Source organism: Pectinophora gossypiella, chromosome 22 (assembly GCF_024362695.1).
Source record: "Pectinophora gossypiella chromosome 22, ilPecGoss1.1, whole genome shotgun sequence".
Taxonomy (NCBI): Eukaryota; Metazoa; Arthropoda; class Insecta; order Lepidoptera; family Gelechiidae; genus Pectinophora; species Pectinophora gossypiella.
This window is the reverse complement of record NC_065425.1, coordinates 1,780,569-1,792,125: the sequence shown is the minus strand read 5'-3', so window position 1 is coordinate 1,792,125 and position 11,557 is coordinate 1,780,569. Positions and strand designations below refer to the sequence as shown.

The following is an 11,557-nucleotide window of genomic DNA, read 5'->3' as shown; positions in this document are numbered from 1 at the left end:
TTGGCATTCAATTCTAACTGTATCAGTCTGTACATTCAATGTGGAAGTCAATATTGATAAATTGACTGAAGTGCTGAACTTAAAACACATCGTTGTCATCATCGTCTTTGGTTCCATGTTCTACGGTTTCCACCACGTAGTTGGGCTCATAATTGGGGTCCATCTTCCGGGATCTGATCACCTGTTAAAAAAAACTGTCGGTTTAGATTGATTAGGTATAAACACCTACTTTATCTCTTCTTATCGTGTGGGTTGTGACGTAGAATACCAACCTCATCAAACCTGGTGTCAGGGTTATTATTGAGCCGCCAAAGGCATGACATGGCTCATGTAACGACAGGGTCCACATAATATCAGCGTCGTGGTTCACGCCGCGACTTGTGCTGAGTGAGGCCCTTTTATCTCAGGACGTCCACCACTACCTTATGATCATTTCGACGAACATCCGTCTTGCTTTTTTGTAATTGTTTTAGTGGAAATTTGATATGATGTTTTTGTCTTTTTTTTTGTGTGTGGCGTCCTTTTATAATAAACTTTTTCTATTCTATTCTACATACTTACATCAGTAAGTAGTAACCGGGATCAACGGCTTAGCGTGCCTTTCGAAGCACAGATCATCTTAATTTCGGACAATCAGGTGATCAGCCTGTAATGTCCTAACCAAACTAGGGATCACAATGTGATTTTTGTGATATGTCCCCACCGGAATCCGAACCCGGGGCCTCCGGATTGTGAGCCCAACGCTCAACCACTGGACCACGGAGGCCGTACTTACTTTATTTTGAACTAGAATAACGCATATAGCTTAAAACAGTCAGGATTAATGTAGCTTCTTACTAGTAAAATAATTATCAAAATCGGTTCAGTATTTCCAGATATAACTTCCTACAAATAATTTATATTTTTATAGTATACCATATTACGCTAAATCTCAGGAAACCCAAGTCCTGTGGGGTTAAAATGGCCACATCGAAGCAATTCATCTTTATATAATAATACACTTACTTTTTCTTAAACAGTAAGTAAGAAGTTTAAGTTAATCAAATATTGGTGCTAATTCCTGTAAATACCATCTAATTTTATTTTAAGTTATATCTGTCATTTTCTTATCCGCCGAAAAGGAAAGGGACGGGTAATCGACAAGCATAAAATTTATGGAACACACGTCAATTTTAAGCACAAATCTAAACCAACCGTCTAAAAATTTTACATCCGTCAATAACCCGACACAGTTAAGTAGACAGCACGTCAAACGGATTGCATACCAGCGACGTACCTTTTGATTCGCCTGGGTTATTCATTCATTCACTCATTCTTCCTAAAATTAAGAGCTGTGAATCATCCGTCCCTTTCCTTTCCGACGGATATGAAAATGACGGATATAACTTAAAATTAGGCGGTGTCTGCAGGAATCGGGGCCAATGTAAGAGGTATGACTAACCTCTTTATAAACAAAGGCGGATTTTCTTGGCGTTCGCGTACGATCTGGCGATGAGAAATCTACCTCGTACAAGCCAAATTTCTCCCTGTGAACATAGTAAAACATATAAATTAGTACAGTCAAGAGCAATATAATGTACCCACTTTAGGACTCTGTCGCACTAACATAATATGACATTCAGTGAGACTTACAATTCAATTTGTCAAAAAAGCTAATGTGACATGGTACCAAAGTGTATACATATTAATGCTCGTGACGTATTCTTATTTTTTTTACGTGGCTTATTGTGGTTTTGCCGCAGATGGTATTAACTACTTGGCCGGACGAATGGGGAGCGCTGAGGGCTCTCACCCGGTACAACGTTTAAGACTACAAGCGTGCGCCCAGTAGGGCGCGAACCTCGGCTCAGGGCGTAGTCTGAGAGGAAAAATATTTGAAAGAATTAATCGAGCCTAGTTGGTCGATAGCGATAAGCGCTGAATGAGGGAAATCGTCAACCACGCCGGCGGGATCGGTTTTGGGGTTCTGAAGTGTTTAGTGTCGCTAGCTGATTAGCCGCCTCTATGGCTAGAGTAATCGGGTCGTCGGGAAAGTACCTATCCTGTAGGTAACGCAGTTACACTTTGAATCGTCATTTTTTACGAACGTGTCATCCGCCTGAAAACTACTGCAGCTCCTCCAGTGGCGGCTCTAGGGCGATGCGAGGTATGCGACCGCACTGGACCCCAAAATGGGCGGGGCGGCAAAATCATCCAAGACTGGTCCACCCTGGCCTTGTCCCTAGTCCAAGCTAACTTCATCGGTATAGATTTCGGCCACATAAAACTCATACCGAGTGGCCGTAGTAAACAACATTTTTAAAAGATTTAAATAGGTATGTTTTGGCGGCAGTAAACTAATGGTTTTTTTTTTTTGTATTTTAAAGAACTGAGGGGTGCCCAGTAATTTGGCTGCCTAATATCGGGTTCCCAGAGCTAATCCCTAATAATACTCACGTGTACCCACTCTTCCACTCGAAATTGTCCATAAGACTCCATGCCGTGTACCCTCGTATGTCGCAGCCTTCAGAGTAAGCATCTAGTAATGCTCCCAGATAATGTCTGCAAACAATTAGGCAATTATACAGTCGAGTCAAAGGTTTTCACTTCTTATTTGCCAGAGATCTCTTCATTTACTTGATATAGTAAAGTCAGGATAGTAGGAGCCATGTCAGGGGCCTTTCGCGGCTCAATAGTAACCCTAGCACCAGGGTTGATGGGGTTGGTAATCCGCCTCACAACCCACACGGTAGAAGAAACCGCCTATTGTACTCATTCTATTTCTCTTTTGTTTTTTTTTCTATTTTCCTGTTTGTGCAATAAAGTATTTGTTATGTTAAGAAGAGTAAGAGTCCGCGTTCCTTCAACTGAACTACCTAGGCTCGAAAAGCTCAACATCTATATATATCAAAGCCAAAAGTCACTAACTCACTGACCGATTGACTCACTCATCGTGGTGGGTTGTGAGGTGGATTTCCAACCTCATCAACCCTGGTGTCAGGGTTATTATTGACCCGCTAAAAGCCCCTGACATGACTCATGTAACGACTACGTACTTACATCAGTAAGTAGTAACCGGGACCAACGGCTTAACGTGCCTTCCGAAACCGCAGACTTAAATTTTGTATGAATTATAAAACACATAACGGGTTCTTACCGCGTTTATATCAGGGATATGAGACTTCCGATATTTCGACACTGTTGCAAGTGCCATGATCACCTCATGATGATCATGGATATCCTTTTAGGACGTAGGTGTGTGAGATTTTTGAAATGCAACCCTTAACCGCTTACCATCAGGACTTAGGAGGCTCGCTTGCCTGCTTGCCGTAGTAACAAAATAAAAGCTGTTATACCATAAATACAGCATGCAATACCTCAAATAGCTGATGCGATCATCATCTAGGAGCCCCCCGTCTGATGACCATCCGTTCTCCGTCACGTACACGGGCGGATTGTTATACAACTTCTTTATTTCCTTCAACACCTTTGTGAAGCCCCAAGGTACTTCCTAGGAAAATAAATAAAATATACTAAAAATTTAAATTAATTAATTTAATTAAGAATTTTATTATTAATTTTATTTTATAATTTTATTATTAATTTTATTTTATAATTTTATTATTAATTTTATTTTATAATTTTATTTTATTTTTATTTTTTTATTACTAATTTTAAGTTTTTCTACTAACACATGTTAGTAGAAAAACGCAAGTCTGAAATGAAAATGTTTTTTTTTTATTAGAAAGGGGAGGCCTTTGTCAAGCAGTGGGATCTTGTAGGCTAGATTAGATTAAAACTAAAAATTACCAGCTACAAAATTGTATAAAGCTTTTGCGGACTTCTCATCGGGAGAATTTTGCATTCGAAAACTAAAGTTATGGTAACTTATCCATACCTACATAGTCATGCAACACCCTCTTAATCCTCGTTTTTGCTGTAAATCGTGTTATCGTGGGTCCTGAATGTCAGTGATAACCATGACACCAGGAGCCCGTTTTATGAAACTTACAATTGTAAATTACCATGACAATTTGGTGTTCATTACGTCGCTTATATGAAACTGCAAAATATTCGTGATCACGCACTCCGCAATGTACCTCAAATTGTCATTGTAATTTACAATTGTAAGTTTTATTAAACAGGCCCCTGGTTTGGTGATGTCAATTGGTGACACTAGATGGTTTAACATTTCCTTTTTCATTCATTGATTATTTTTGTTGTATTGTTTTCCCGTCATACAGCGCATTAGGTTACACTGTAATGTTGTATGTACGAGTACGTGGTGAGTCGTATCGCCGTCTATAATAACTGAGTCTGTTGTTCGAAATCAAGCTTGAAAAACAAACCTGGAACCTCTTTTCTTTGTTTTTTTTTTGACGTGACTTATTGTAGATTTGCCGCAGATGGCATTAACTACTTGGCCGGATGAACGAACCTGTAACCAAGACGACTGCGATTGAGGCCACGTCGGGTCCTTCACCAGCACAGCGCTCATATCATCCATGTACGAAGGGACAGCATACATTCCGTCGAGCGATGCATCTCTATACGCCAACTTTGTCGTGTAAGTGTTCACGCCGAAGAAATCCGAAGTACCTTTCGAAATCAAGAACAATTTATCATCATCATAATCGGGATCATTAATTACAGAACTCTCAGATGGAATTTATATGGACTATTAATTTACCTGCACTTTTATCGTCAAAGCAAACGGGCCTATAATTTAAAAGTATTTTAATGATTTAAAATATTATTAAATATATTTAATATGAATTATTTATAATTATAGAATTAATATATTAACAGCCTCCGTGGTCCAGTGGTTGAGCGTAGGGCTCACGATCTGGAGGTCCCGGAGGGGACATATCACAAAAATCACTTTGTGATCCCTAATTTAGTAAGGACATTACAGGCTGATCACCTGATTATCCGAAAGTAAGACGATCCGTGCTTCGGAAGGCACGTTAAGCCGTTGGTCCCGGATACTACTTACCTGATGTAAGTACGTAGTCGTTACATGAGTCATGTCAGGGGCCTTTGGCGGCTCAATAGTAACCCTGACACAACCCACACGATAGAAGATTTATAAATGAAAATTACGTATATATACTACTAATTAATTCGTTCAAAAAGTAAGTAAACAGAAAAGGCGGGAACGGAAGCGACGATTAGAAGTGTGAACGAAACAAATAAAAAACGGGGTAGGACTTGTTTCCAGACTTTCAAGGAGTCATTGGTTGTGGAAAGAATTACGATGGAAATTAATAAACAGTCTATAAAGTCACCCAATTACAGTGTTTTCTTTAAATCACGGTTACGGAACCGTATTCAAAATCGGTACAGAAGCCATCAATCCTTAATAGGCATTAATCGCTTATAAGCCCTAAAAGTTTTCTTTCGTTTTATGCTTATCACTTAGCTACTGCTTCAATAAATCTTGTGCTCGTCAGCAACGCAGTTCTTAGGTATTTACTTTTGAATCAACACACGAATAATTTATTGACACAATAATTAAAAACAATACAAACACATGACTTATAAATACATCGTCAATTAGTTCGGTTACCGCATCCGCGGTTTCCTCTATCCGGGTTGTAGCTGAAAATCAGCGATTTGCTCGAAAGGGCAAATGATTGCGCTGAGCTATGACCGTTTTGCGCTGCTGCAGCACACATACATACCTGGCGTGTGTTAAACATTTTGTATCTGGTGTGTATTGTTATTGATTTGTATTGTATGCATGTGACTGTAGACCAAATAAATGATTTATCTATCTATCTATCTAACAGCTCCTCCAATGCGTCAGATCGAGGCAAGGTGCCCAGCAAGCTGGCAGCAATACCTCTCTGATTTGCCAAACTTACCCTTTGACAAAAATAACTACAAAAAAAAAGAAAAGATAAGACGCATTCAATGATCCTTTATAAATACCTCCACACCTATACACACATTTTTTATTTACACACTATATTACAATCCTAATTACAATAAATGAAGTACCTACCTTTTATAGTAGCCACATCTTTGGTAGACAGTTTTGGCAAACGAGACCTAGGGAATCCCTGCTCTGCGCTCTTAGAGGCTACATTCCGACGGACTTGCTCGGGAAAATCACCTGCTTTTGAGAATATTGGATGAGCAAATTGACCCCACTGAAACAACACAAAAATGAAATACTGTGATTTTTTTGGGGCACGGTAGTGTCCCCGTCAAGACAAGCAAAGCGAAGCGCAAGGGCGTTGTATTTTTTTAATATAACGCGATATTTGGATACTTTGGCAACGTTTGAACCTTTTTTGGAACATAATGATGATTACAAAGAAAAGTTATTTAGGTTTCTACAGACCAGAACAGAAAGTTTAAAGGTCTGCCAAAACATGTTACGGCATCAGAGAACGATTCGAATGAATATCATTCATTAACTTGGCTGGAAAAACCGGGAAAAGAGTGTTCACAACGAATTCTGTATTTTTTTTTTTCACAGACTCCACCGTTACCATCTATCCAATCACTGATCATCAATTTAAGAGCCACGCTCTTGTCGGTGTAGCATTTTCCATTCCAGTCTATCAAATGCCAATTCCTTGACTTCCCTATAAGACACGACGTTAACCTTTTCTTTAATCTGTTCCATGTAAGCTCTTTTTGGTCTTCTCCTTCCTCTCTTTCTTTCTATGATGTTTTTAATAAAAGCAGAATAAAAGTATAAAAAAGTAAAAATGTAAAAATATAAGAATAAACTTACATCAAACATCCTAGCATCCTCAGCGGCATGGAAGTCATCATTACTATCCGATGCCGCTTCGTACCAAGTACAGCTGATTGAAATACCAACGGATCCATTTTGTATCTTTTTATAATGTTCATTGTACAATCTGTATGCTTTAGCATGAGCTAGAAGAACGTTCTTAGCACAAAGATATTCTGCAATTCCGGTTGCATTGAGGAATGGAGCCTTCGCATCAGAACCATAACCCTCGTAACAGATCTGTTTCGGCTCGTTTATCGTAATCCATAGCTTGACCTTTGGACCAATTCTGTCGAATAAAATCTTCGCGTAATCCGCGAACCAGTCGATAATGTGAGGATTCGTCCAACCTCCTAGTTTTTGCAAGTTCTGCGGTAAATCCCAGTGGTACATCGTGGCGAATGGTGTGATATTTCGCTTTTCCATCTCCTCGATTAGATTTAGGTAGTAATCGACACCTGGAAATATTTGATTGTGGTATAAATTGTATACATAATTATACTAATATTAAATATAATAATTGTGAAAATCACTCAGCGCATTTTTCTGCCTGACTACTCTTAAATCATGAAGTAACTAATATAGTAAAGGCAACACGATGGGTGGATGCGGTGAAAGGAGGATGGTCAAGGATAGACCAAAATCGAATGGACGGGATGACAACCCGGTGTGATAACACACTTATCGCGACTTGAAAAGAACTGTGGGTTCAAATCCAGTCCAAATCATAAGTTTCTTGGTATAAAGAAGAGATTTTGGGCGGAAGGCAAGACGGATACCACTACCATATTTATTTTTCCCTATAAAATTAGCATTGAGAATGAGAACGAGCGTGGAATGAGAAAAAGAGAGGTCAATACTACCTGCTTGATTGACTTTATCAGCGAACCCATTAGGCAGGATCCTGGGCCAGGAAATGGAGAACCTGTAGAAGTCCAGCCCCAATTCTGCCATCATAGCCACGTCGCGTTTGTACATGTGGTAGGAGTCAGCTGCTATATCGCCAGTTGATCCATCTTTGATTGGTGTCGGGCGCTGGTGAGTCGCCACGTCCCATATTGACTGGCCTTTACCTAGATTCATAATAATCGTCACCATCTTCCTAGTGTTATCTCACAGGGTCCGCATACCTAACCAGAATTATTCGCTCAAAAGTCACTTTTTGATCCCCAATTGGGTGAGGACATTACAGGCTAATATCCTGCTTCTCCGAAAGTAAGATGACCCGTACGTCGGAAGGCACGTTAAGCCGTTGGTCCCGGTTACTAGTTACTGATGTAAATAAGTAGTGGTTACATGAGCCATGTCAGGGGCCTTTGGTGGTTCAATAGAAATCCTGACATCAGGGTTGATGAGGTTGGTAATCCAATAACTTTGTTCCAAAAACATTAAAATAACTTACCATCTTCATTCCAGCCCCCTTCTATTTGATAGGCTGCCGTCGATGCTCCAAATAAAAAGTTTGGAGGGAATTTTCTAACTCTTCCTTTCGATAAAACTCCATTGAGACATATCAGTGGTAATAAACTGCAAAAAAGAATCTTTTTTCAGAAAAAGAACATAATATCGTCACCGTATTATATAACTTTTTATATATATATACACTTATAACGTTAGTTTATAACTTTAATGAGATTGAAATCTAATGGAAAATTCTGGTAATTAATAATATAATATTCACAACACATAATATAGCATTACGCTTGTATCCCCGAAGGGTTCATCATCATCATCATCAGCCCATTAACGGCTTATCGTGCCTTCCGAAGCACGGAGGAGCTCGAGATGAAAACTTTTTTTTTGTGGTCACCCATCCTATGACCGGCCTCTGCGAAAGTTGCTTTACTTCAACAATCGCAAACCGAGCGCGTTAACCGCTGCGCCACCGAGCTCCTCAGGGTTAGGCAGTAATAATTTTACTGATTAGATAATTAAAATTTCCATACGGTCAATGTAGGAAATAAGTATCTTCTAGCGCAGTATATTTCCCTCGCCATCCAACGGGGTAACGCTGCGAGCGTGATGGGTACATTCGGTCGAGAAGTGGTAAAAGGGAGCGTTTTTAATTGAGCCTATGGGTTCGAGTACTTTTGTTTCTTTTTGTTTTCAGATTTAGTAGTCTAGTTTTAATTATTTGTAATGTTAAGATTAAGAATAGTTAATTGTTAAGTTTATATATGTAAAAAATATATTGCTTTATTTAAAATAAGTACCAAATAGTAAAATAATTAACATATTTATGTAAGCACTAACATCCGCACTTTGAACACTCTAAATATAAATTAAAAATGAATTAATAAATAATGCAAAAAATTGTTATTTTGATTTTATATAATTTATTAATTTCTACAATTTAAATGAGAACTTAGTTATTTTTCAAGTGAATATTTTTGGTGGGAGTTTTCTAGCCATCAAAAACGTTTTAACAGATTTGCAATTAAGTACAGTATATTTTAAAAATACATTAAAAAATAAATTTAGGACATTATTAAAATGAAGCGATATAGTTGATGATTCGGCTAAATAAAGTCACGTCATATTAAAAGAAATAAAAAATAAGGCAGTGATTATACTTACCAGAGGAGTGTACGAGTGTACATGGCGTAACCATGAACAATACTGACTTTATCTCTAGGTACATTCTGAAGGCCCATTCTATTCCTCATCTAATTATTTCCAATACAATAATATTTTCCCTCCTCCGTGCTAGCTAACTACACCAAGCAATAAACTATATTTGATATGATTTGATTTATTTAAGTTTACTTTCGATTTAAGGACGTTTAAATGACGGACTTTCCTAATACTATTATCACCTATTATATTTCCTAATAATTATCTCCTAATAATATACACTTCTCATCAAAAAAATCGAAACACTTCCGTTTTCATTGTTTCTGTCCGAATTTAACACAAAAAAGAATTCATACGATGAAAAAAAATACATAAATGTATAGCTGGCAGTTTGGCCATTACAGTATAAGCGAAAATTCTAAATTCAAAATTAGAATTTCATTTGTTTATCTTATAAACGAAATGAATCACTGTTTTGAGACAAATGTGTGTTTAGGGTTGGAGTACATTTAGCGTTTAAAAACTAAAAGGAGATCATCGGATTTCGGCCCAGAAGTCAAAGTGCCGGCCAAAAAATAATTTTGCTATATTCCATTAGATCTTATCCGTCTGAGTATTTATTACTATGGCACCAAAGCTGTAGGGTCAATATCTTCGGTTTTATTCGAATTAAAAGAACTGTATTTTTCATACATTTTTGGTGAAAATTAAAGTGCCGGCCAAGTAACAATAATGGTATTAATCCTTAGAACTTATCCATCTGAGCATTTATTACTATGGCACCAAAGCCGTAGCGTCAATAATTCTGTTTTTATTCGAATTAAAAAATAAACTTGTATTTTTCATACATTTTGGTGAAAATGTGAAGTGCCGGCCAAGAAACAATATTGGTATATCCCGTTAAAACTTATCCCTTTGACCATTTATTATTATGGCACCAAACGTCTATGACCATTATTTTGGCTTTTATTGGACTTTACGTTTTAGTTTCTAAGTGAAAAGTGCCGGTCAGGAAAAACACATGTCAAAACTATCGAGAAGATACCTGTAAACATTATTCACTATGACAATAAACGTGTATGACCATTAGTTTGGCTGTTGTTGGATTTTTAAAATCTCGATTCTTGATTTATTTTGTTATAAAATAAAATATGACAGGCGCGTTATTTAAAGGATCGTCAGAATGTTTATTACTATGACATTAAACGTCTATGACCACTATTTTGAACTCAATTAGATTTCTCAAAAATCTGGAGTTTTCATAGATACCTACACTTTGGCGAAAAAAGTTTTATCTGGCGATAATGCAGGTAAAGGCGTAATATCGTGGTCGTCTTTGGACACATTTTTATTAATCAAAAATAGGTTTTCGTTTGACCACTATCTCACCTGATGGTGATACACGCTTTAGAAGCTTATTTTTTTTTAAGAAAAGTGAGGTACGATGCTATGTCGGCCGAGTAGCACCAGGACATTGTGATCGGCATACATGCAAAGTACAACTACCCGACTCCTGTCTTCCCTAACAGCTACTTCAGACGTCATGCCTAAATACGAGTTTCGTCACTAGATGGCAAGCTTATCTTTGGAGGGCGGTAACCATCTACGGTCAAGATGAATCAATACCATAATTCGACCTAAACTTAGGCCGTAACGTTGAGTCGAATGCAAAAACTATAGCCAACGTCATATCTAAAATCAGATAGTATTAATATAGAAGTTCACCTAACAACACACAAAACAAAAACACAAAGTATTTATCTGACTAATAACTAGTCATAGGGAAAGCTCTGCTTATTGTCATTGTTAAAATTTTTTATTTTTTAAAAAAGTCTAATAAAAGCCAAAGTCGATATTTGGTAATATAGTAAAAAAATACGTTTCAAGTCGTTTACCAAAATATTTGACTTATTTTGTTTCGCTGGCTGACATTTTCCCATTTGAACCAAAACGGAAAGAGAGACGAATAAAAGTCAAAATAATGGTCAAAAATGTTTTGCGCTAGATTATTAAATGTTCTAAAGGTCCTTTGTAATCCGCCGTACCGCAAGTTTTGCCTAAAGCACTTTATTTTTAAACAAAACAAAAAAGAAATCAAGATTGTTAAAATACAATAAAAGCCAAACTAATGGTCATACACGTTTGGCGCTATAGAAAAAAATGTTAACAGGCATCTACTCGATACTCTCAACATGGTATTTTTGGTGGTCGGCACTTTTCACATTTGAACTAAAACGTAAATTCCAATAAAAG

At 37.5% G+C, this 11,557-nt stretch overlaps 1 protein-coding gene across 1 annotated transcript; it reads right to left on the bottom strand.

The window, feature by feature from the left end:
• On the bottom strand, window positions 1-9,333 carry LOC126377075 (myrosinase 1-like). The gene is made up of 10 exons (XM_050024720.1): window positions 9,308-9,333; window positions 8,133-8,257; window positions 7,594-7,803; window positions 6,728-7,188; window positions 5,987-6,134; window positions 4,418-4,578; window positions 3,357-3,490; window positions 2,437-2,541; window positions 1,442-1,526; window positions 1-181 (listed from the first exon to the last, which is right to left on the bottom strand). The coding sequence occupies exons 1-10, from the start codon at window positions 9,328-9,330 to the stop codon at window positions 80-82; spliced, it is 1,554 nt and encodes a 517-aa protein (XP_049880677.1). The 5' UTR covers window positions 9,331-9,333; the 3' UTR covers window positions 1-79.
• Between the last annotated feature and the right edge of the window lie 2,224 nt (window positions 9,334-11,557).